This window comes from Pleuronectes platessa, chromosome 14 (genome assembly GCF_947347685.1).
Source record: "Pleuronectes platessa chromosome 14, fPlePla1.1, whole genome shotgun sequence".
NCBI classification, from domain to species: domain Eukaryota; kingdom Metazoa; phylum Chordata; class Actinopteri; order Pleuronectiformes; family Pleuronectidae; genus Pleuronectes; species Pleuronectes platessa.
This window is the reverse complement of record NC_070639.1, coordinates 17,811,062-17,838,309: the sequence shown is the minus strand read 5'-3', so window position 1 is coordinate 17,838,309 and position 27,248 is coordinate 17,811,062. Positions and strand designations below refer to the sequence as shown.

The 27,248-nt window shown below is 43.4% G+C and overlaps 1 protein-coding gene across 3 annotated transcripts; it reads right to left on the bottom strand.

The window, feature by feature from the left end:
• Positions 1-268: 268 nt before the first annotated feature.
• Positions 269-26,896, bottom strand: LOC128455730 (TSC22 domain family protein 1). 3 transcript variants are annotated; one of them, XM_053439542.1, is made up of 3 exons: positions 23,526-26,896; positions 2,958-3,009; positions 269-1,942 (listed from the first exon to the last, which is right to left on the bottom strand). In XM_053439542.1, the coding sequence occupies exons 1-3, from the start codon at positions 26,174-26,176 to the stop codon at positions 1,673-1,675; spliced, it is 2,973 nt and encodes a 990-aa protein (XP_053295517.1). In that variant the 5' UTR covers positions 26,177-26,896; the 3' UTR covers positions 269-1,672. The 3 variants fall into 3 exon arrangements, with proteins under 3 accessions (XP_053295517.1, XP_053295519.1, XP_053295518.1); XM_053439544.1 differs by lacking the exon at positions 23,526-26,896 and adding an exon at positions 6,747-10,404; XM_053439543.1 differs by lacking the exon at positions 23,526-26,896 and adding an exon at positions 3,354-6,738.
• Between the last annotated feature and the right edge of the window lie 352 nt (positions 26,897-27,248).

Here is a 27,248-nt window from a genome sequence, read left to right as displayed (position 1 = left end):
CTTGAATAAAGCTTAATGAGGGCTGGAAGGGTCAGTGTAGTAGCTTCAGTCCACAAACCACATGACTGCGTCCTTTACCCTCACTGCTCAGCAGCATAGTAGACTGTCATTAACCCTGATTAAATAAAACCCTGCAACAAGGAGTCCAGCTGCAGAGCTGCAACATACCACAAGAAAGCCAGCAGCATGAGTCCACATGTGACCAGACAATCAGCCCGTCAGTGACCACAGGACGAGGAGAGATTTATAAAGACGGCGACCCCGGTGCTTATTCTTCCTTAAGCATGTTTATTGAAAGTTGTGAGGTGCAGCTGTCAAGTGCAATTGCGGTATGTATGTATGTTACAATATCTTATCCAGTCTTTGCAGAAACATGCACAGAACATCAGCATACAACTGATACACAGAATGAAAAAAGGAAAAAAAAGAACATCTCCAGAGTTTGTAATTTTTTTTTTTTTTTTTTTTTTTTAAATGCTGAGTTTATAGATATTGTTCATCCAGAGGTACTTCACTGTCAAAACTTAAAAAATAAAAATGAGAATAATAATAAAGGTGCAATACTCCAGAAAGAAAAAAAGGTGAAAATTGTTTTACAGTCAGAGTTAGAGTTGCAGTAAGGGATATGGACAGCATTGATGGCTGTGTTGTTGTGAGTTAAATAACCTAAACTCCCGTCGATCCCACAATCCTGAAAATACAGCAATAAAAATAGACGACACAGACTGGGCAAGACGATCACGTCCCTCGCTCACCCGCTTCAGTCTGTGTGACCTAGATAGCATCTGTTATTTTTCTCCACCTCCTCCCTATTTTACATGGTACTTACACTATACAGAAATATACATCATCTTCTGCCCGTCAAACTTTTTAGGAAAAGAAAATGCAGCTTAGCCCAACGCCTCAACCCTGTGGAACAAGGTTTAAACTACATGCCACTGCAGGGTTGAGCTAGTGATGAGCTTTTTTTCAGGGCAAAAATGAGAAGCTTGAAAGTGAAATACTGAAAATAGAATATTCATCATCTCCATAAGAAACCAGGTTTTGTTCATCCCACCAAACCCACGTTTGAAGTAACGTCATCAATGCTGCCGAGTGTTGTTCAAAATAGCCTCCCCCCCCATTCCAGATGGGGACTTTGTCAGGGTAATAATCGCCAACATTCTTCACTTGTCACTCTGAAGGCTCTTTTCTCTCAACTTGTAACTTTAGGATCTGGTCTCGAGAGAGAGAACCATTTTTATTATTTACATCATTCAGCAAAAAAAAATGTAACAACCAACACAGTCCTCCAGCTCCTGCATCTCCAGCATCACTAAAACCGACATCACTTAAAATCCAGACACAGGCACAGTGATTTTTTTTTTGTTAAGTATAATGTCGCCACCGATAAGTTGTTTTCTCTTGGTAAGACATTCTAGTCGATGTGTCCAAGGTTTATTTGGCAACTGTTCATTGATTCCTCCTCTTGTGAGACAATCCTCCACCAAACAGCATCTCCAGCCTGTCGCCCTCGCCGCTCGTGCCGCTAGCTGCATCCTTCTGAGAGATAAATATGTGCAAATTCTCGTCTTAACAGCGCAACCTCCTGCTGTCCAGGACCAGGTTTGGCTCTGCTGCTCTAGCAGAGCTCCAAGAAAATCGTCAGTCTGTCTTTTCTGTGCAGACCAGACTACGCCGAGGGCCCAGAGCTGTGCGAGGTGGGCTGGGCCAGAGCAGAGGTGCTCGGGGGTCCCGTTGTGGCAGACGACGGAGGGGCGGGCGGGGAGCCAGTCTGAACTTGGGCCTGGAACTGCGCCAGCTGCTCCGGGCTGGCCAGTGTCTTCAGCAGGGTGTTCTCCTGCTCCAGCTGGGAGTTTCGCTCGATCAGCTCCTTGATCTGCTCCTTTAGGACCTCCACCTCCTCACGCACAGCGTACATCAGGTGACTCTTCACCAGGTCCTGAGACACACACACAGAGAGATGAGGCTTTAGGACGGGAATCGATCAAAAACATCACATCAACGAAAGAACAGAGAACTCTTCACATCTGCGGCCGAAATGTTATGCTCCAGATTTTTCATGATCATAGAAATAGATTACACATACTTCATAAAAACCAACAAAAACTTGATAAAACAATGCTGAGACTTGTCCTCTGACTCTATCGGCACATCATGTGACCTCACTCGCTTCGAGTGGAGGAAAAAAGCTGGAAATTACAAGGAATGGTCCAACAATCGGGCATTTGAGGTTTTCTATATTGAGTGGCAATAAAAGTCACATGTGATAGTGAGGGAATTCCCAGCCTCTAACATTCTACAACAAACTGAAAAAATTCTGCTAAACAGAATCACAGCTAAATATTTTTTGGCCTGAAACTACACATGTTTAATGACATGAGCAGAAGCTGACCTGGTTCCTTTATCAAATAAATGCACTGTAGTGATGATACACTACACAGATGAGACAGAGGGACCGTGGGGGAGAACGCTCCCCGGCTGCTACGTCACTAACCCAGCCCACTTTAGAGCGTCAGCCAATCGGGGGCCCCCATATATTTATAAACGGGCATGTGTGCCAGGCAGTTTACCTAGCAACAGACACAACAGCAACGATCACAGAGTGAAACCAAAAGAGCCGGAAAAAAAAAACTGTTTGATTTGATGTGAAAAATTAAACGTGTAACTGCACAATTAGTTTTTTAACCCTACACAAGTATTGTGATGAGTTATTTTCGTTGGGGAAGTTATTTTTTCTAAAACTACATCCACATGAACATAAACAATAATGTTATCCTACGTAACTAGGATAGACCAATATATAAGGGAAGATTTTATTGTTTTGTTGCTATAAATACAGATCTATATATACACACACCACTACTGTCCTGCATATGACCTCACTTCCATTTACAAAAGGGATGCATCAGAATGTATTAATCAACTCAGATATAATAAATCAAGATGAAACTCACCATTGCTTGTTCGATCTTGTTGTCTATGGCCACGACGCTGGCGCCGGACGAACTGCAAGAGAAGAACAGAAGAGTGAAACCACTCGTTAGCATCGGCTCTGTGCTTTCGGTTCAAACACAAGAAAAAGATGGAGAACCGCAGTGTCAGTAGAACCAGCATCGGTCCCGTCGCACGGCAGCGGGTCGATGCTGGAGGATTATACCGAGTCCACGGGGCTGGTTTATCAAATCAGGTCCGCATCGAGTCCGTGTGGGTGTAGGGACACCGGAGCATCCGTGGACCGAGCAGCGTCTCCATCACACAGCGGCGACACTACTGCTACATGTGTGTGTTAATGTGTGTGTGTGTGTGTGTGAATGTGTGTGGAATGGCTCAATAACACATCTCTTTGTTACCTATTGTCGAGTTGGACGTGCGAGCTCTCCGCGCTCAGCAGCGACGACAGAAACGAGATGGAGAAATCTCGGAGGTGGCAGACGCCTAGGTCCATGGCCACGGTGTAGCACGGCGGGCTCATGCTGCTCATGGTTTACGATCCGCTATCGAATAACAACAGCGACAGCCTCCGTGTGTCCCGACTCGACCTCCGCGCGCTCGCCTCCGAGAGACGCATCCACACGCGCTATTCCGCCTGGGGTCCGGTGAGGACTCGCGCAGCAGCCACCGCAGAGGTTACACGCACGAACCAAGGTCGGTTCATCCCGGAGCGACGCACAGAAGAACCCGCAGCTCGGGGGACCAAGCGAGCATAATTTATCCAGCAACGCGCACACAGCCCGGCGCCTGATTGGCGGAGGGGGCCGCTCGTTTGCATGATCTATGCGGGAACGCCCCCACCTGGCGCTCAGCTGATACGCGCTTTGCATAAATTATTCCGCGAGGGGCGAGAGGAGGTGGATGAAACCGGGGAGAACCGGATGGGAGAGGAAGAAGAAAGAGCTGGAGGAGTGAAAAACAGGCAGGGGAAGGGCAGCAGTCAGGACTGTGGTAATACAGCCACAATAACACATTCATCAAGAACTGTGCTGCAATGGACAATACTCACTCACACAGAAACACACACACACTGGAATCTTACATGAAGAGAAGATGTGGTTTATTCCCCATAACAAGAAGACAGCCTGGAGTTTGTGATTCCAGGGAACACGTTAAAGGAATCCCTGTGTCTGAACTCATTGCACCAGTTTACTTCTAAAAAACCTTTAATACTGAAATAATGCAAGAAAGAAAGAAAGAAGATAACACCTTTCTAGATAGATAGATGTATAGATAAAGATGGATTTTCATTATATATATATTAGGTCTTTTTAATATTGAAAAAATGATGAAATAATACAAAAGGAAAGTATTCCAGTCATTTGTATCCACTCCTATATTGTAAATGAATAAAGTTGAATATATGCCTCATTGGAGGCTTTTACACAGTTTGTTTAGCTTACATCCAATTGTATTGTCTTTTCTAAGTATTGAGTATATGATGCAATAATTCAAGACATAACAAATATGATCAATACGATCCATACAAGCTACAGTCACAGCTCTTTCTGTATTTATCAGTGGCATAGTTTACTGTCATTTTCACACAGGGTGATAATTTGGTTTTGGGGACAGCGGTTTAATTCAAGTGTTAAACATTAACTTCAAGCATTGTCTTGCATATACACATACTGCCCCTATGTGGCCGTAAGAAGTACTACAGAGCTGTGAGGCTGTGCCACAAGATGAAAAGGAGACCAAGCAAAACAAGACTCTCCAATCTGAATGATCAAATTGGGTCTTCAGGCACCAAATATTTAACTTTGGTTAAGTTCAGAAGAAGTTGGACGATGTTGTTGATGACAATTTTTGGACACATTTTAAATGGCTTCCTTCCTTACACCAAGCTTGATGTTTTAAGAGAGAACGGTGACCCAGGCACTATGAAACTACACAGTAGCACCAGCATCACACTTCTAAAATAAGGTGTAGCGGCACATTGTCAAGCAACTTGTTTTAGAGACGTGTCCTAGCTGTCACTAACTCCCTTACAACATTTCTTCTAAGGTTTCATCTCCACTAAGAGTTAATTGAGCTAAACACAGTATGACCCTTATATCGGTAAATCGCTTAACATGAAACAGCTATAAGGTTAATCTGACTCACACAACATTACCATACAATACTGGGAGTATCATTGTGCTGGACAGTGACACAATCCCAAACAGCTCCCATCAGAGAGATAATCTAATCAAGACCCTCTCCCAAAAACACACACCTCCCTACATTCTCTGAAGAGCCAGTCACACACATTCCACTGACACCAAAACCCTGCTCACACCTACTCTTCACATACATATGCAGAAAATAAACAAATACACTGATACTGCTTTTGTTTCTTTTCTCAAATTCAGACTAATTTAGAGATCTTCTTTTTCTTTTTTTCGACCAAAGTAAAATGCGCTGGCATACCAGCAGGTCATCTACAGACCACGCAGAGGCCCCTGTTAAAATTGTATTTATGGTTCTAAAAGCTGGTTCTTTGCCCAATAAGTACCCCTGAGGTGTAGCTCTTTTGTAGCTGTACTTGATGTACCTGTATTTATTAATAAGAGAAGAATATATTCAAATCCGATAAAATCAGTACACATGCCAAGTGCCCTACATGTGATTTGAATGTCTCTGTCCACCATTAAAATGGGGGCATAGTCTAATTTGGGCGTTGCCTTGCTTATTAAGCACCAGTACTTTAAGGAAGGCTCATCCATAGCCTCTGGAAAACGTACAGCGTACTGATGTCGGCCTCTGCTGATCTGATCCCATTCAAACACTTCAACACTTAACAAGAAGTTAAACAGCTTAATAACAGGTTTAGAGCAGCGCTTATCTCTTCCTGTCTCTTCTACGACTCGGAGAGGGGATTTAGCCAATTACCCAGACCCAAATAGCCAGTAGGACTGTGGCGCTGATCTAGTCACACTCGCTCACAAGCCCAGAGGATTGGAAGGAGCTATACTTGGTCCTACTGGCAACTGGCCAAAAGCTAGATGACGTTCCAAGAAAATGCACTTTCATGAGCCACTAGTCAATAAGGTTTCCACGCTATAAACAAGAAACACAGAGTTCACGCACTGCAAAACAAAACAAGTGACTCAGACTTTCACTTTCTTCCTGCTGCTGTTGCAAGGTTTTCAAATGCACGTTTTTCTTTTTCTAATCTCATACACAGAATGCAAGAATAAAACTATTCTGCTGCAAAACCATGATGTCTTATATCCCCCAGTAGATTTAACCTGTTATACTATAACGGTACATGACTTATTACCAAACATTACACAGTTTTTTAAGTGTTTTAATAGCAAACAGTTATAGGTGGGCCAGCCATATAGCCTTGCTGCTCTACAGTAAAACAACACCCCAGCCCAGTGACCTACTGAGGCAACTCAAGAGATATGACCCAAACTGTATAAAGGCCCTTTAACAGAAGTGCATGATATATCCATAATTTTTAAAACATATTTTCTTTTAAAATATGTATGAATTTGGCATTTGTAATTCACACAAAGATTTAGCCCGTCTATGCATTGCTCTACATTAAGACACCTTTCAATATACTGACTACAGATATCAAATATAATTCCACTTAGTAAACCAGTTACCGTTTTAAGCATCCCTCAATGCGAATGCAACCCCTGACGCCATGAATGAATGAACAGAAAAGGACAATATAGCCACGCAGCCTTTGTGCGCAGCTACCGTAGTGATTGGCTCAAGCTGCTAACTCCCCGCTGCTTCCCTGTCTTTTATTTTACCTTTTGAGGTGCTGCTCCAGCTCCCAGAACAAAAGCTCCATCGCCATCTCGTCATGGCCCTGCACCCGCACACCCCGCGCTCTCATGGAGCCGTCCGTCAAAAGGAACATGTACACTCCAAAGTGACACAGCAGTGTGCGTTTCCGAGCTTCTTTTGTTTGGTGTTTTCAAATCGGCCCCCCCGCTCCTTCTTAGATTTTAGGGGACAGGTCTGCGTCACCCCCTATAGATGCATGACTAAGTGCCGCTGCACTGAATATCAAAAGGCAGCAAGGCAAGTTCTGAAGACTGAGTCCATGTGTGTATGTTATCTACTTGTGTTTGAATGGCTGACCAGTGAGTGAATAACTGAGTACAGAGAGTAGCTGGGGCGGGTGGTGACGTGTGATCATGTGATGCTGGAAGTTATATAAACCATCAACAGAGATTAGCATGTGGCCCAGTGATTTCCCTGCTTCTGCAACACAAGCCCTCTGCCCCCTATATCCTGAGACACAGAGACACAATAAACTCTGAGCCTCAACTCTTCAGCATCACTTTATATCTCCAACTGTCCTTTTACTGATCCAAATATAATAAATCACAGTATTATTCAGTAAAGACAATGTCTTTGTGCATCTCCTCAGCATAATGTAGATTTATTTGCACATAGGGATAATGTAGGCACTGACCATGCCCTGTCATGGTTTGGATGTGACATGATGGGACTAGATGGTACATACTGTGCCTCAAGTCAAGGGTGAAAGAGATTAGCAAAAATCAAATGAGTTTTCTGTGGTCACTGAGGGATCAACCGTCAAAACTGCAAAAGAGGCCCTGACGTTCACTTTTTGGTGAAGTTGGCAGTTTTCTAAAGAATCACGATTATTTCCCCCCTGTACAAGCTCTCGTTTTCAGTGTCAGCCCGCCGCACGACAGACAAGAGACCCTGTGCTTAGGGGTCTTACCATGTCATTCCTCATTGAAAGGCAGCCTTAAGATGGCTTAGTGCCCCAGCAGACAGAAAACACACAGAGCCTCCGCTGGCTTAGAGACGGCCGGCCAAGAAACAACAGGTGAAGGATGAGTACAATGTAGGGGATTTGACTTGACCTAACAGTCTCGACGTGCTGGGGTGAATCAGTGTCACATGACTTCTGGGTGGGTCGTACAGTCCTTACAGCAGCCGTGCTCACAACACTTCCCGTTAGCTTACCAGATGTAGTCAGAGAAAGTCTTCAAACGCCTCCATTCAAACTTAGTCCTCTAGTTAACTCGCATTGTGTTAAGAAAAGTGCTTTTGTTTTTTATCAACTAGAAATACAGGAAAATACAAGTTTCGAGGCTCGGAACTAAAAAACACCTGCAGAGTCAGAATACACATCAGTGAAATCACCTCTGTAAGCACGTCCTGAGGGTGCAAAAGTTAAAATGTCCAGTGCTACTTTACCGCTGGCTAACGTCACCAGACGGGATTGAGCCAACCACTACACAGTGCTGACAATTCTGATCTCTACAATGTGGTCATGGACCGAAAGCTCTGATACAAAGGTCCGGTTCAGACCTGGTATTAACATCTATCCAGAGAGGAAAGCTGTAAGATTGTCTGTTCACACCTGGCAGTAGGATGCATCCTGAATGCGTGCGTCTCTCTGACCACTTCCCCAATTGATATGCAAATTACACATGTGCGTCATTTCGGTTTGCCAACACCAATTGATGTTGTTTTTAGCCGGGCTGACTCTACAGATGTGTTTGTGTGTTCGTGTGAGAAGGTGAGCGAGCGGGAGAGAGAGAGCAGAGCCAGCGCTGCACGTAGTGTTACAATGAAACAAGATTTTACTTATAAAAGAAAAATCAATATGTACCGGTCCATGTTATTATTGTGTGGGTCACTACAAATAAATCTGTGTATTGTAAACTGGTCAGGTCAGAGGACATCAGCTGAATAGGCGATGGTTCAATGTGGCCCAGGACATGTCTGCGTTCACACTGCTAAAAGAATGTGGCCACATGCATCCCAGACCAACCTGGGAATGATCAGATCTCAAACTCGTCCTAAATGTGTCTTGTTCACACCTGAACTTAGAACTTTCTACTTTTGATCTGATCCCTCAAGACAGATGGTACCAGGTCTGAACGGAGTCATAGTTAAAAAATGTATAAAAGAAGGTATTTCTTTTCTAGGTTGTGAATCTGTTGTGATCAGTGCTGGGAGTGCATATTTGCATCATGTTATAAACCTACAATAACTTGATTTCAGTGAACATCTAAATGCTGTAGTGCACTCAATGGTTTACTGTTTATCTGACCAGGCTCTAAATAAGTCATAGTGGATGCTATTCAAACTTTAGGCCTGTGGTCAAAACTAATCAATCTGGCTTTGCAGGGCTGCGGAAATAAGCTCATGCACATTAAGTTACTGTGCATGTGCATCCATGAACAATGTTATCTATTTCTGCATGCTGTGTACAACACAAAGCCTGTTTTGTAATGTGTATTTCACATCTAAATCACATGTAAGACATGTTTAGATAACAGAGTCATACAGGGGTCAAAAGCAGGTCATGAGGGTTTATTTCTATAGTAATGCTCAATAAGTATACTAGCAGAGCTTTTCAAAGCTCCTAATCTGTGTGATTAAAATAAATGTGCTCGATAGTAATAGTTTCTTCTGTACAAATACTGCAAACTGCGTCATTGATATGACTATCCAGTATTTACTCTTTCATTATGATGGGGAGTTTCTAGATTTGCTAGAGTTATGGATATTTTTTGCTGTGTCTTACAGGAATAGGAACTGTGCCCACACCTGTCGTCTTTCTGGGGAAATTTAAACTCTAAAAGTTTACAAAAAGGGGCCTGGCATGTCCCAGCGATGAAAAAAAAAAAGGGGGCCTATTGAGTTGATGAATTTGAAAAGGCTTTTAGCTGAGCTGGAGTTTGATAGTGGAAAGCACACACAGACTGTACCAGTAAGCCCTGGCAGTGGTTTTCCATAGTCACACCCTGACTATGGAGAATGACAGAGAGATGCTGTGAGTCAGTCAGAGAGGTACGGAGGAATGATGAGTGGCCATTTTGGCTTCCACATGTAAGAGAGAGAAGCACTATTGGAGCATTTTGGCTGACAGCAGCAAGTCCTTAGTTCTCCATACTAATACACACACATAGGGAGAGAGTTGGCGGGAGAGAAGGAGGGAGGGCGAGACTCGGCCAGAGACACAGAGCCAGAAGGGCCTAGATCCACCACCTCAGCATTCATACTGTCTCAAAGAGAGGGAGCGCTAACACATGTTCTGAATATGGTCTGACTGCAGTCAGTGGATTTTTACGTTTCTTTCTAGTGCTACGTTAAGACACAAAAGCAAAATCTGATATTAACTTGCTGTGTCCACTTATTTTTGCAAATCATCATGTCACAGTGAGGAGCCTGCTTAGTGGATTATTTTGTGTTACTCGTGGACAATAATTGCTACATAATCCTAAAACACCCTAATAAATAATTAATGATTACAGAAATAAGAAAATAATATCACGAATACAGCAGGTACACTTTCTAATCCACCTGCAGCAAGTTATTCAACCACGTTCTATAGAGACACTTCAGTTCCTACTGGCAGGAGAAGTAACCCCTTTATAGAATAGGACCCAACTCCTATATACACACACACACACACACACACACACACACACACACACACACACACACACACACACACACACACACACACACACACACACACACACACACACACACACACACACACACACACACACACACACACACACACACACACACACACACAGAGGATCAAGGTTACTTAACGTTTTGTGCGAAGTGTATGAGCAGCAGGTTTGAATAATGTGGAGTGAAACCTGGCATTAAAAGGATTAGATGCTAAAGAACACATGGCTCTCAGCGCAGACAACAGAAGACAGGAGTAAAGCTAATACAGCAGTAAAGAGGAGGAGAAAGGGTTGAAAGACGTGTAAAGAGCTAGATGTCCTCATAGAAATGTTAATACAGAACCAATAGTTGGATGCAATTATGTTTTTAAATAGTCAGAACTTCATTCACCTGACCCCCTCAGAAAATCAGATTATCATGCATTTTACTTTTTGCATTTAAACTATACAATTCAAGTATATAAGTCTTACATCTGCCCATAAATGTATTTTATGAATCTGGAAACAGCTACAAAAAAGTGATGGAGGTAATTTTAAAACACTAAGGATAATGACACTCATTGGAATACATACATCCACTAAGGCTCATCAGTCCACTTGAATTCAATCAAACATTCATAGATAACAGTTCCCTAAATATGCCAGATTTTTTTCTGGATTAAGATACTGTTAACTATTCCCAGGGATATCAGTGAAAATGATTGCATTTTTTCACACTGTTAAAGAAAGTTAAACAAACTCTCCGATCTACACTTAAAATTAAAAAAAATTAAGAGAGGGATGGTGCCTGGGCATATTGGATTTATTGGCTGGATCTATTTGGACTGGGGCCCTGAAAACCGAGAAACAGACTGAAGGAAAGATTGTTGTAGAACCATCGACAATGTCTACATCGGAGTATGCCTATTGGTCAATGGTATCTGTACGTGAAGAATACCCGTAAGACTTTTTGTTTAATACTTACTTTGGTACAAAATATACAATGATACAGAAATGTGTGTATTAATATTGATTGTTAATCTAAACAATCAACAAAATAAAATAAAAATTCCTAAAAGTACCATTCTTCCTGTTCTCTTTCCCTTTTAAATAAGCTTCTGAAACAATGAAGATACAAGCCCTGACCCATTTCCCTGCTTTCTCATTTGTGAAGACAGAAGTGCATGCACACGCTTGTGCATGATTACAAGTGAAGAGAACAGGACAGAGCAGTGAGTGGATTAACTAATGATGACACCACCGTCACTGGGATGGGATCTCTGACGACAGCAGAGCTATCATAAGCACAGCTTAGTTACAAACAAACTAAGTGTTGACTCCTGCATGGCTTTACAGGCCGGCCTGCCAATGTACAGTCTCAGCATAATGACCAGACTTTCACTGAGACAATCATTCAGTGTGTATATCTACTTATATACACACACCATTGTTCACTTTTCTTTGAGTAACAGCCTTTTTCAACTATATACAAAGCCAGGATAAGGTCATTGTGAGTTCCGACACAGTTACTCTGCGAAACTCCAAACAACACGTTTACGAATCTGGTTTGATACTGATGAGAATATCTACTAATATGTACTGTTCAAAAATATCTTATAAACAACTCACATCCTGGTAGAGAGTTTATTTCTGAGTTTACATGTGGAGGATAGGAAAGAGGAAAATCAGTCTGAATTAAATTCAACAGTCCCCTGTGACCTCTTTGAAAAACTTAAAGCCAATTTTGTTTATGGTGAGGTTTATTTTCTCTACTAAGTCAACTTGATATCAAGTGGTTGATGATTAAATCGGGACCTACTTAAATATGATGTGACATCATACACCTCCTTTACTGAGATCCATATGCATTATAAATCAAGTTACATCCGTCACAGTCTGATGTTAGTGAATCTAATATTGTACAAAATAAATGGTTTTAAGGAAGGTTGAGATTCTGTTGTGATGATAAATATATAAGAGGAAGTCTTTACTGTCCCCTTCTAACCTGGACCCTACCACACTGGTTAAATAGTGTTTAATCATTTGGATCACAGTGAGTCAAAACAGAAAGATAAAGAAAAGTCTTACCTGTAATTGCAAGAAGACAAGACCACAGGTCAACATGAAAGAAAGGAGAAAGGAAAAACTGATAAATGACAATATACCACGGGCTCACATAGTTCAGTTTGGTTCTGCTATGGTCATCACTGCAAACATTTATAACAGTCAAGAAGAGTTCACATTTATTATTGAGAAGGTAAACAACTGATTAATACTAGGTGGTAGACAGAAGGGATGAAATATGTCCGCACACCAGCTACTCCCACAAACTTTTCTATTTTAAATAAAAAAAAGTTTAACTGGTGCACAGACGTCTTCTCTCTTCAAATGTTTTATTGAAACTTTGATAGAATCCAATGGAAAAGATACAAGTTGTCAGTCAACCAAAACGTCACAAAATCATCCAGGTTTCATTCAAATTGCTTCTGAATAAAACATTCAAATTCTTGCTGAAGGGCAGTTTTCCAACAAAGGATTCTTACTCCTCTCAAACCGACAACGGCCCCTTGTGTTTAAATAAGGGGATAGACATCAATAAGCAATCATGAGATGAGTCATGCTCCAACCCAACGAGGAAACATCCTCCATCGTTACAACTAAATTATGTTCAAAGGTCAAATCACTAAAATGACGTCAAATTATATATTTTAAAAAGTCTATCAATTGGAACAGTTTTTTGCATGGGCAGCCAAGCCCACTGGTTGAATCCTTAGAATATAAACGAGATTTCAAAAAGGTATGCACTGTTACACACTGCCATCTAGTGGCAAATACTGGTGCCACGGCATGCCTTACAACTTATTTAACTTCTCCCTTCTCTCTGTTAAGATCTTCTAGTTCAGGCCGCGAAGAGAAATGTTTCCACTTAATAATAATTGACTGGCTGTTTATAGAGGCACTTGTAGAATGTCTTTGAGTCAAAGCCACATTATTGAATAGTCCACAATCTTCACTGCCTCCAATTAAAGCATGAACCGAATCAAAAGCTTCCAATCCTGACCTCTGTCAGTTTCCATTCAGCACATAACATCAAAGTCAAGTTCATTTCAATCAAGATTTTCACAATGGCTGCTCTTAACATTCCTACGCTCACTGAATGTGAGGAGTGAGATGAAATCAGATCCACATTTCTCTTCCTCAGCCTTGTGAATGTTGGCGAGTACAGCGTACAACTCTACTGATAAAGTTAACTATTAAAACTTGAATAGTGGATGTGTATATTTCAGAGCAGTGTGATGCGAGTTCAAGTCCTTGATGTCAGTGTGAGAAGAGAACATTGCATTCTTTCCACGGCTAATCCCTCTTTTCATTAGCATAAAAACGACCTGTAATCACACCTTGAAAGCTATAAAACGACCTGAAAAATAAAGCTGTGTGCACGGTTGTTTCTCAGGTCACAGTCTACTACTTGTTATTCAGCACCCCACAGGCTCCAGTGCAGCTCAAACAATGGCACAACTAATAGCTTACCCCTTTTCAGACATTATTAAGCTTCTCCCTTATCTTTCACATTGAGATTTCTTATGTGAAATATTTCTTCCCACTCTAAATGTCCTTCCCTGGAATAAACTGATTAGCTCCAGAAGCTTCAGTCAATCATGTCCAGAACAATTGACAATTTGGGATCTCAACTAGTCCAACACGACTCAAGCACTGAAGCACAAACCTACTTTAAGTGATTCACTGTCAACTCAGTCAGAGGTTACAGAGGGGACAGACGTGGCCAAGAGCCACTTTGTGGAAAGAGTACCACAGCATCACACTGAACACCCTAACTGGTCTTGATGCTCTGTCATCAGCGTGTGACTGCGTGAGAATGAGTGAATGAGTGAATGAGAAATTAAAAAAAAAAAAATTATAAAGCACTTTGAGCAGTCGAAGGACTAGAAAAGTACCAGATAAATGTAGGTCAGTTACAAGAATCTTCAGCTAAATGTTGCCTTCAGAGTGCTGTAAAACAATGGCTTTATTAATGATAAGCAAAACATTATCATAGTATTAGGAATTTGTTGGCTAAGAAACTTAAAAAACGGGCAGGGGTTCGTTCAGCCCACTAACCCTGTACAAATTTAACCGACAGTGGCCCACAAAGCGAAGTGGTCCTTCTATTTGTGCTAAGAGAGTTTAAATGTCTGTTTTCCAATGGAGATATTTACAGCTCTGCTCCATGCTTCTCTCCCACCATCCAGGCTAGCATGCCTGATAAGGAGTATCCACAGCAGTAGCACTTCAGCTCTTCTTAGGCCCACAGTGTGAGGAGCCTTGAGTGTGTATGTAGTTTCACAGCTTGCCAGCCAGCAGGGGGCAGTAAAGCTGCGTTTGCAGGGCTGGACAGGCTTTGCAGTCAGATCATACTTGGCATTGGTGCAACTGTGGCAGTGCCAGAAGCAACCACAGGGAGTTATTTTGGGTATGTTCTGTTCAGGGGGAAAATCTTTTTAACACTTTTAATCAGTAGTCTAAAGAGATTTGAAGTAAAAAAGAAGTATGACAGGGTTGCCCCAAAACCTTGTTCACTGCAAAGAAAAGTAGAGGGCATGTTAAGTTCCACTCAGAAATAATAGAAAAAAAATCCTAAAAATCTTTTTGGTGGGAGCTAGTGTAAAGTAAATTAAGGCTGAGCACTGTACGTGGATATTAAATAGCCAGACAGACATGATGAAGAGCCAAGTGTCTCTGTGCTTTATTCCCGCTAAGACAAGGAGCTTGCTAGACTGTTGTGGGCAGAAGAAAAAAAATACTTCCTCATTCAGTCGCAGAGCATAGAAAAGAGGATTAGCTCAACCCAAAACGAAAGTGGATGAAAAAGAAACTCAGTGGCTCGATCTCTAACATCACAGCTGAGAAAGGCTGAAGCAATCCGACTCCGTTATTCGCAGAAAACCTAATACATTTACAACTGTTATTTACGAAGTGTACAAGGCCTAGGTTTGAGCTACTCACAGAGCGTGGCTAGCTGCAGAGCCCTGCCTCCACTCTTTATGCTAAGAGATGATGACTCTTAAGCCTGGATTTTACATCTGTGTTGGATCAACACAGAGTCAAAAAGCCGTAGCCACCGAGCACTTATACTTGCTAGTTTGCGGTCGAGTTTCTATGCTATACTTACTTTTAACAGTGGTGACAGAAACTGAGCAGATCAATCAAATGAATTTCAATGAAATTCACATTAACCAATGTATTGCACAGACAGAATGAATATTGCACAGTTAAGTAGTAGTTACCGGAGTGTAAGTTCAATCCATAATGGATGTGTGTAGTTCTACTGGGAGAAAAGCTGATCGTACAGTCTTACTGCTGCAGAAAGGAGCAACCTGCGATACACTTGGGGTGAATCAGTCTGCTGCCAAAGGAGCTGCCCAGTGCTGTGATGGTGTCCAGCAAGGGGTGGGACTGGTCCAAAAGAACCAATCACATAGTTGTTGTTCTCAGAGTCACTACTACTTGTTTAAAATCTAGGAAGGTGCCCATCAGGCTGCAGAGTATGTTATGAGGCTATGCTTTAACTAATGGATTGATTCAGCACAGAACAATAAGGTCTTAACACTTCTCCCACCACTTTAAACAAGAAACGCATTTTCCAAAGTGTCAACATGCCCCACAAAGGAACATGGAGGACCACAACAAGGTTTTTTAAAGGGTTTGTTCAATCAATGCCCGACAAGATTCTACATATTTGTTGCCAATTCTTCTGCTTACACATTAGTCAGTTAGTGGACTTGAGAAATTAGACTGAAAACTGAAACCAGATTTAGAAGGCCTATCTGTTACTGATGAAGAAAGGGAAAATATATTCCTGGATCCGCCCCCTCAATGAAATCCATTCAAAAAGTGAATGTCTTCTTCCCATGTCCATATGCCACCCTTCTATCCAGTTCCTCCAAAATGGGTTGAGTATGAGAAGATAACAAGCAACATAGATAACATAGCAATGAAAAGATAACCCCGGAGGTAATAATCTATAAATAATTTCAACAAATACACCAAAAAATTCAGTTCCTCAAACCTCTCCGATGTGAATATTTGCTGGTTTTCTTTTAATAATAAACTCAATATCCTTGATCAATTGCTGCACACCCTGGAATCATAGAAAAAGCACGAGCTGACAGGCCAAGATATTTCACATCATGAGGAGACAGCACACATTACTATTTGACACTTGATATTAATGTGCAGGGTTTTACTCACAGACTCAATAATGACTCAGCTGGTGCATACCGGAGACTGCAGATAAGAAGTTAAGCAGTACGTCATCTTTTTTTTATGGGTTGCTCTGTTTGTAAGCTTTGATAACGGCGTCCTCTTTTACTACCGTCAAGCTGTATAACGCACTATGCTGAGAAACAAACAGAACAAACAGAGTGAAAGAAGAAATTGGGCAGTAAAAGGCAGGAATGCTCTTGCCGATAGCAAAGTCATCAACCACATTTTCACTATTAGTGTGTGTGTGTGTGTGTGTGTGTGTGTGTGTGTGTGTGTGTGTGTGTGTGTGTGTGTGTGTGTGCGTGCGCGCGCGCCTCCTGGAGCTGACTGGACAGTGATCTGGCCACAGGAATGCCGGCCATGATTCAGCACATTGCCTGCATGTTTAGGGGACTGACAGTGGCAGCCAACTAAGGACTAAAGATAAAAAAATGTGTGGCTGAAGATAAAGGCTCCATCAACACCATTACAGAGTGTCCTACATTATACAGGCTTTATATATATTATGTTACTCATAAGATGTAGAGGGACGACACAGAAATTAATTCTGCCTTATTCTACTTTATCTTACGATGCAATTCACGTCTCCTCCCAGGGATGAGAACTATCAAAGTAACAAGAAACTTTCAAACATCATATATTAAATATGGAACATATGATAATGTACATCCACATTATTTAACTTTTTACATTATAAGTAGTGGTGATAGGACTGACGCCTTTGTCGATGTGCTCTAAACAACTTGATTGTTTACTTTGACTTCTTTTGCATTACCAGCAGAAGCCTTTCCCTTTTGAATTGCTTCATGTGTCATGTTCAACGTGCTAGAAAACAAATTTTTGGAAGTCAAGTCATCAGAAACCTTCCTGTCTTGTAAGTGTTGCATCTTACGCTGACCAATGTACAAAAACTCGCTGTTATGTGTTGTTCCTTAGATGTAAAAAACACTAACACTCCTTGGCTATTTACGCCCCAATGTCCTGGAGCTCAATGCACGTCATAAGAATGCAGCAGAAAAGGTGCATTGACAGCATCTGTGCCAAAGTAAAGAAGAAATGAGCACAATAACTTTGACATTTGCGTTCACACATACATTCCCTCTGGAGAATGTCAGGAGATTATCCGGAGTTCGGTGCATGTCTGAAAGCAGCTATAGAGGCTGGGCTGCTGGGACAGAATAAACTAATGCTTAATTGTGAAATTATGAGGACAATGGTTGACAATGTTGCTGTACAACATTAAAACTGAGAAGGAGACCAGATTATCTAGCAGGGGCACAGAGGAATTCAATATCTATGCTCTCCTGAACTAATAAGAGAATAGATTGAAAGATAATCTGCTACTAAATGTATATCGTGTTTTCATCCAAATTTTAATATTGATGAAAAAAACATTCAATTTATTAGAATGCAATAAAAACAGTGGAAGTACAATAAATAATGAAAAACAAATACAGCTACAAAATAATTGCTTCTGTTTGTAATGAACAGGTACAAAAAGAACCACAATTAAATCAGCGGAAGCCCCTTTGGGAGGGTCTGACTATCAAGGCATCACGTGTGTGTGTGTGTGTGTGTGTGTGTTTTCAGGGGTGAGAGGGCAATTTTCTCATAGATGAAAGGCAGACTAAAAGCACAATCCGTTACCATCCATTACAAGCCATTAGTTTTCCCGCTGAACACTTAAGTGAAACAATCCCGTTTATTGATGGGAGAATAAATCATCAGCAGTAAGAAGGCGGCACAGAAAAAGGAAATCAATGACACATCTGCATACAGGCACCCACAGCAAACAAATCGGCAATGGACAAGGGTACCATGTGACTTCTGGAGAGATGTGCACAATGCGAGTCATCGATATCAACCTCTGTTTCATCCAAACACAGTGAACCACCCACAATCTCGGCATCACTCTGCCATTCATGCTTCCCCTGCTCACTTTAAAAAAAACTGTAAATACTCAGTCACCTTGTTAACCTCTGTGACACAGATTGTTGTTTGTGAATATGGGCTATACAAATTAAATTTGATTGATTGAGGAGTGCTTGGGGAGACACCCCACCCCTCTCTCCCTCATACACAGTATGTTGCTGCTCTGCTGTGTTCTGGTGTTCTCTGGCTCGGTCTGTGTGCTGGGGAGGCGTCAGCAGCATAACAAATAACAAACGCTGTTTACTTTTAGTCAAACACTTCAGTGATGTGCCACTATGCACACACCCTGTCCTATAAAAACGACTGTGGCCGAACACAACAACATGAGTGCATGTGCTATGAAAAGAGTATTTGTGACGGAGTTTGTTCTCGCTGCTTGGAAGAAAAACAAACACCTCCCCAGTCTGCAGTGCGTATTCAATACATCACTTATTTCTATCTCCAAAAAACATCAGGTCAATATGATAAAAAAAAACAACAACACCGAGACATTTGTTATGGTTGCTGAAATGGATTTACTCTAATTAGGTCATAACTTGGAATCACCACCCCTTGCTTAAATGGCCTTTTCTGACTGATCATTTTCTCCATTTCTACAAAGCATCGGGAAACTAAAAGTACTCATTTAGTTTTCCTACAGCCTCAAGTGAGGTTATAGAACATATAATCTGCCCTCCAATCAAAAGGCCAATAGTGTTGTTGCATTTACACAAGCACACAGCCGTAGATCTAGACAATTTCCAGGTCAGACATACTGTCCACGTTAATACAAACATCACATGCAGGTGGGTGTGGTTTTCTCGGCTTACAGTATCCATAACATCAATTATCATGGCATGTGTTCAAGTGCTTTGGTGGGATGAGCTGACGGCTGACTCTGGATTGAGCCTATGAAGAAGTTTTCTTGACTAACCTGTTGAATAAACACGTTTTAAGCCGAACTAAGCTCTCCAGAAGCCACGCGAAATCCCTCATCACTAACACATCTGTGTTCACCCCCCACACGCAGATGAAGTCTGCTTTGTTGAAAATAGGTGATAGTTGTGGTTGAAATCACTGCATCAGTTGGATACTGTAAAGGAAATGTAACATTCCAACCGAGAGATGCAAAAGTTTTCCATTTATCTTAAAGCATTTGATCAATTCAGTAAGTGAGCAGACTTGATAATCAGTTTGCCTCCAGCCACATTCATCCATGTAGGATAAGACTACAATTTCTATTGCCATCTTTAACTGAATGTGTGGCATGGTTATTTTGATCCAGACTGAGTGATCACACCTGCAGTAAAAGTTACGATAGTTTAATAACTGCAGCTCAAGATGGATGACAACTCTGAGTTTGTAGACGGCACCAGGCACATTCAGGTCAGCCGTGTGGGAGCATTTTGGGTCCCCACAAAATGTAATAACCGATCTGTGGCTCAAAAGTCGAGGTCTGAGCCAAACCCATGGATATGGAAAATTACAAAAAAAAATATACAATATCCAGTGTAGCATATAACACCAGAGATCTTGTATTTCCCAATATATAAAAAAAACTTTATGACAAACCATGATATGCATGAAACCGAGGAGGAAATGCTAAGATGGGTTAAAGTTTACAACAGGTCAGTGCTGCCTCTGACTCATCAAGATGTGGGCACAGCCATGAAAAATCCCAAAATCCAGATGTTGCCAATGTTGAAAAACAACTAATAAAACATCTGAACAGCTGCAGGTCTGTCAGAGTGTATACACTTCAAGCGTATCATCCATAAAACAATCAATATAAACACTGATGAATGAATTCGGACGGAAACACAGAGGCAGGATTTATCAGAGCTGGAACAGTGATGTTCAACTCTGCTCGGACAGCTGAGTCCCCGGCGGTTGAGACCAGCTTCAGCAGATGTGACTACGCTGGGTTAGGTCAGCTTGGGTCACTTCCTGTGTGTTGTGAATTTTCCGGGTCTAGTTGATCTCCACACAATGAGCAACAGTCCCAGCTCACACCGGCTCCCCTGCACTGCCAGGGGGAAGATTACATTCAAAACAGACAGTGGCAGAGATAGCCATCACGCTGCCAGCCAGCCAGCCCACCCACATTCCCTTGGGCCTTGACACATTCAAACACACACACACACACACACAAATTAAGTGTGTTCTGAACAACAATAGCACTGCATTAGGAGAACTGCAGTGTCCTAAATTATTTTGATGAGACCACTGGTTAGACACAGCAGGGGATTAACAAAAAAATGTTGGTTTCCTTTCCAAAGCGGTTGTACCTGGCTCAAGTGGAGCAACGTGAAGTAATTAGCAGAGCACTGACCAGAACATGATGGTGGCTGAAGAGACATCTCTGCTATTCAATACATAGGAATCAATGCTAAAAGCATCTAAACCACAATCCAATGCCACTCTTTATTATAAAAAACTGCAGAATAACCATCTGTTAAAATGCAACTTTATATTAAAAGTATCATATCTTGTTATTACTAATGCAGAGAAGATAGAAGGATAACATTTACTTCAAGAACTATTAAATCAAAACTAAAAGTACTTCGACCTGGAACCAAGTTTCAAATATTAAAACGCTGCTAGTGTAAATAGCTTTTCCAATTTCCTAACAACTATTTAAAAAGAATCTGTTTTGTAATTTAGGAAGTTAAAAAATCATCAAAACTGACAGAAATAAAAAGTAGAAACTTGAAATTATGTTTATAAAGAGCTACGTTTGAAACTAGAACAGAAAAGAATACCAAGCACTTGATTCCCTCCGAAACTGAAAAGTCTATATTACCTCTTTTCACAAGACCGTCTTCAGTGTGAAGGGTTTGAAACAAGAGCTGAACTACAGGACGTACGTGCACACAGAGATATGCAAAGAGAAACAAAAACAACACAATACAAAAACCACATCCAGGAGTCATGCATGTGGTAACCTGCATATGACCATGTTAGAATACTTGCTCACACATTAAGTTACGTTTTGCTTCTGCTGCTAAATATTTAGCACCATTCTTCAATTACTGTATTACCTTTAATGGCTGATAAAGCCACATCAGTCATATGCCATTAAAGCTGTGTCAGTGCAGATAGAGCAAGCGCACAGCTAACACCCTGCTTCACACACAGCACTGTGCCTTAGGGGTTTGTATGACCACAGGGTTATTAAAATACTGTAATGTCAACAGGAGCCACACTGGATTCTTTCAGAAAGACAAAGGAATTTTTAATCTGCTATGAAATTAACACTCGACTTACAAAAATGTGGCTACCAATAACTAACAGACAGTCATGAATCAGAAACCAATAAAGATTTTAAATTAGAATCTATGTCTAATGCAACTGCCTTTTATCACAAGATAAATCCAATTTAATCCAATTCAGAAATGGATTTAGATCAGTATCTGCAGATTTGAGATATCGAATATAAAGTACTCGAGGGGAAAGAAACCTGATTAGGATGAGCATTGATTGTGTTTGTATCAGCCGATGAGGGGGATAATATATGGCCAGAGAAATACCAATCTCATTTTCAGTCCCCCCTCAGTGAGGAGGCACAAACTTCAACAAGCTCCATCAACTCCTTAACTTCTAGTCCTGTGACAGCTCAGGTAAACGTAGCAGAACCGTACCTAGAGCATAATTCACAGAGACAATCTTCTCATTTGTAACAAGGGCTTTGGTTTCACCCAAACGCTGCTTATCATCAAAGACAATAATCCACCTGATCCCACATAGATTCCACATTCCTCCGAGTTAAACATCATGTGATAACAGCCGCCATCGTTTAGAGAGACTGAAATAAAACTACCGTCAATACACCCAAGGTACCTTCTACCCGACTGCATGTTTATCATAACTCAGGTGTGACACAAGTTGGTAGGGTGAGGGTAATTGGAAAAAAATACAAACGTAGGGGGGGTGGGAAGGCTTGGGATTGTTAGGAGTGACTGAAACGTGGGTGATTTCCTGCTGCTGCAAAGTGATTAAAATTCCTGTTCAACCTCAAAATGAGCTCTTTAAACGTATTATTGGGGAGGACATTCCATGGGATTTTCATGTGGGTCAGAGCATAAATCACTAACAAACTGTAGTGACAAGAGAGGGGTGACAAAGAGAGATGGTGAAAAAAGAGATGTGGTGGGGTGGGGAAGAGAGAGACAAAGAGAAAGGGAGCACTTAATAAAATCAATAAGCTTTTAGTGAAGGAAAAAAGCTCCTGCACTATACTTTTCCAATGTAAACAAGTAAACCATCATCTCATCCTCATGAGTTCATCAAAAGGTAGTATTTCTAAGCCTGGCTTGCATTGTGAGGTGGAGTGTAAAAAAAACAATAACATTAGCTGTCATGTATCATTTCATCCGTGCAAATAAGAAATAATTTCCATAACAATTGCAGCTAGGTACCCTTTTCTATATCACACAACCGCCATCGTGTTTCCAGCTTTTCTACAACAAATGAGTGTGTATATAAAACTGTGCACGCAGGAGAAATTCTGCCCAGTAAACAAGACCATCAGGATTGAAGCAAATAGGGATTCAGGCAAGGAAAAGAGTCGAATCACTGCAGCCACTCGATAAAAGACAAGAGACGTCACATCCAGCTGAGCCATGCACTGTGTCCCACTGACAGAGGACAGACCGACTGTGGCAGCCTGGCTACTGTCTGCCGGCTATCTAGGAAAACAATAACACCTTTCTTCCCACACAGCTGCCACAGCAACCAGTGAAATTATCCAGCTTCCAACACGCTCTGGATGCTGATTTAGGCAATAAAAAACCCAGTTAACAGCATTCGTCTATCTCTCAGTACGAGGCCTTGATTCCAGACCAAGCGCTGGAATTTTCATTAAATGTGCCTGTGCTGAAACTCATTCAAATGTCAGGTTTTTCACAAGCAATAAATAAATATGAACAAAAACAGTCAGGGAGAAAGAGCTCTTACCCATCCTCCTCTCCATCGAGTGTCTTAAGACCAGCTGATGCAGTTAAGGCACTGGCGGTGGTGGTATTGGCCTCAGCCTCTTGACCTTGAACAGTGCTGGATCCAGCCTCCCCTCCAGACAGCTTGGGCAGTCCCAACAGAGCCGACTGGTGCTGCAGAAGCAACCGCTGGGCATCCTGCAGCTGTGTAGTGGTGAAAGTGGGCAGACTGGCATACAGGGCACTGGCCTGGGCAGCATGAGCGAGGGCCAGAGCACTGCTGTGGTTCTGGGACAAGCTGACAGAAAATGGCTGGCTGTGAGGAACAGCCTGCAGGGGCATCCTACCACTATTAATGTTGTGGGCTTGGGGCTGAGGGTCGCTCTGAGGGTTGGGAGGAGGCACACTTGTTGCAGACACTTGGCTCTGGTGGAGTGTGGTGGGCTGCTGGGCACCAAGACCCAGGTTTTGGATTTGTGTTGGGAGCGTCTGGGGCTGCTGCTGCTGGCAATCCAGGTGACCAGGGTGGCTTTGAGGCTGCTGGCCGAGACCTGCTACACCAACATGAGAGGGCAGAGTGGAAGTGGTGGAGGGCTGCTGGGGTTGTGTGTGGAGAAGTGACTGCTGAGGGCCTCCTATCATCTGGCATGCTCCATTAGCTGGCCCAGTGGGAGCTGATCCAGCTTGGTTGGACAGAGATTGAGAAGCAGCAGCCTGGGGGATACCTTGGTGAAGCTGGGTGTACTCCGATGGCCTCAGCTGCCCTGGGGTTGCTTGGGGGGCAGCAGAGGGCTGCTGCTGCAGGGAGGCATAGCCCAGGTTTTGCTGTTGAACACCCACTAGACCCTGCGCAGAGCCGGAAGGCTGATTTGAAACTGCCTGTGCGTAGGTGAGCTGCTGCTGGGATAGAGAGGGTGTAGGGAGTCCAATTGTGGTCTGGTGGCCTGGCATGGGAGCAGGCTGATGAAGGTTTGTAAGAGCCGAGGGGGCCACAGAAGTCTTCACATGCGAGTGAGTAATATCCTGGGCATGCATGTGAGGTTGGGCTTGTGATGCTCCCATGGTGGGGAGGATTCCTTGAAAGCCCTGAGGAGGCGAGGCATATTCCTGGGCATGCTGGGGTACTGGGTGTCCCCCAGCCTCACCACTGCACACACTCTCAGTATAATGGCTCTTAGTGCTACTAACAGAACTTCCACTTGTGCTTTCCCTCTCTGAGGCTGCAGCAAAGTTCTCAGAGACATACTGACGCATGCCAAGAGACCCAGCATCTGAAGCAGAGGAGTTAGAAGCAGAGGCTGGGTTATCCTTGTCATAGAATTCTGTACATGTCCATCTGCCCTTCTTAAAGGGCTCAGAGCTAGAGTCCAGCTTCACCACCCTGAAGCGGGAAATCGTGGGAGCCACCACAGGGGCTGGAGCAGGAGCAGATGATACAGAGGATGGGGCCATGGCTGCACTCACAGCATATCCAACTCTTCCCTGGATCCCACTGGAGGGTCCCATCCCTGCAGAGGAACTGAGAGCATCAGAGGTCGCAGTAGTCATAGCCATGTTTGAACTGATATTTTGGTGTTGTTGGACAATGCTGATATTCGTGGCGGACATTAGGTTTCCCCCAGTTGCTACAGTGCCACCTCCACCTCCGCTCCCCCCACTGCTGCTCATCACATTGATAGGAAAGCCACTAATGCTACTGCTAGCACTGGTGCTGATCCCCCCTCTCACAGGCACGTTGGCAGAGCTCAACATATTCACATTACTAACGCTGCTGGTCTGGGGATTAACTATGCTAACTGTAGTGCCAGTAACAGAACTGTGCATTCCAGGGACAGCTCCCGAGGCCACAACCCCCAAAGGCTGAGCGACAATATTTGGAGGGGCAGTCTGGGAAACATTCTCTTGAGGGCCCCCCACATTTGAAGGCATTTTCTGGGTGACACGAGGTAAAGCTCCAGATGCAAGGGCAGACTGGATGCTCCCAGGCCCAGAGGACAGAGAGTACACCTGGGTATGGTTATGATGGTGAGGGTGTTGATTTTGGTGGTGGTGATGCACAGTCCCGTTCACCATGGCCCCACCATGCTGTTGAGCCTGGTTCAGTGCATGGGGATGTGAAGGCTGGTTGGGGGAGAGGGCCCCAGGGGTCTCTGCCTCATGGAAATTATTGAGAGTCTCCTCCGAAGAGCTTCTCTCTGCTCCAACTATGTCATTAGCTCGAGAGAGGGACACGTCCAAGATTTCTGAAGAGGACAGATCCTCAGTGTGGGACTCATCCAGATCATCATAGCTCTCTGTGTCCTCTGCAATACTGTTGTTGGTACTCACGGATATTTGTGCAGGGGTCACACTTGTGATCTGGAATCCACTCTTCTTTTTCATCTGTGCACCGGCCGACTGTGTGGGCTGGGGCTGGGAAAGAAGATTCAGGCTGTGGGGAGGAGGATGATGGGGACCCGGGGAGGATGAACCAGCGGGAGGTTGGCACTGGCTCAGCAGGGAGGGCTGATAATCATCGGCTGAGACGTGGCTGTTGTTGACCACCGGGTTCGCCGGTGTTGACAGCGTGGAGCCGCTCCCGCTGCCTGTGTTGCTACCCCTTCTGTGAAAGACAGTCGGATGCGCCATCTTTCTAGCACTGCCAGAGTCTCCTGCAGGGTCCGGATGATGCATTTCGAGAGGATCCGGGGGGTAGTTGGTCTCTGACAGAATGCGATAAGGTTGCGATTCGTTAAAGGCTCCGTTTTGACAAAACTACAGTCAACTGACAACACGATCGAAAAAACAAAGAAGCTAGCTAAGCGTCAGATCGCTGTAGCTAGTATTTAAAGCCTCTCATACACCAGTCAGTGCTCTCCAGTGACAACGAGGCAGAGGAAGCTAGTGGCTACTCGCTGAGTAGCTAGCAAGCTAACGTCAGCTGATGCCAGTGGTGATCGCCGGCTAATTCCCACCGTTTTCCGTCTGGGTCCTTGTTAAACACACGCTAACATGTTGCGGATGTGCCACTGGGTAGATGTGCTGGGAGGAAAACACGCAGCGAGGCGGAACTGCTGCTGAGCGAGTTAGCGTGGTGAGAAATGCTAGCCTGACGAGAGGAGAACCGTCAGCTAGCTAGCTGCCAGGCTCCATCACCGGCTAGCTAAACAGACCGAGCCGAGGCGTTTTCACTGCTCGGTCGGTTCAAGGGAGAGAAAAGGGAAACACGCAACCTTTCGTCCGCTGCACCGTGGTGTGGAAGAGGACACGGTCACCGAGTAGGAGCGGACCAACGGGTCGGTATATTAATCCACTGGCTCCCGGTTTGCCTACTGGTTTTGCTGTATCACTGGTTCTCCCCAGCGGCAGCGTCGCTCGGAGTGTGTGCAGCCTGCTCCTGCACCGCTGCTGTGGCTCGGCGCTGTGACGGCGCTGGAGGGGAGGGGTGCTCAGTAATATGGCGACCGCGCATGGTCTGTGCTGCCAGACATAAAGCAGTCTGGGAGAGAGGCGGCGACGAGCCCCACAGCCTCACCGCGCACGAACTCTGCCGGAAAGAGCCGAGCGGAGGGCGCTCCCTCCGACAGCAGCTCGGGGAGCCGCGCGACAATAGATGATGCGTTGGACTCAGCGGCGGATGTAGGATTTTCCGGAGAGGAACCAAGTGAAGTGCAACACGCATGTAGACGTCTAATTCAGTTTGGTGCACATTTAAATAATGTCTGATTTACTGGTAGCTCTACATGTATGGACATATTTAGGGCCC

Excerpts from the sequence above, each read along its gene's own strand:
- LOC128455730 (XM_053439542.1), bottom strand. The coding sequence starts at position 26,176 with ATGCATCATCCGGACCCTGCAGGAGACTCTGGCAGTGCTAGAAAGATG. Across the intron at positions 3,010-23,525 it reads CTCGATGGAGAGGAGGATGG|TTCGTCCGGCGCCAGCGTCG; the intron begins GTAAGAGCTCTT and ends CTTCTCTTGCAG. Across the intron at positions 1,943-2,957 it reads ACAAGATCGAACAAGCAATG|GACCTGGTGAAGAGTCACCT; the intron begins GTGAGTTTCATC and ends TGTGTGTCTCAG.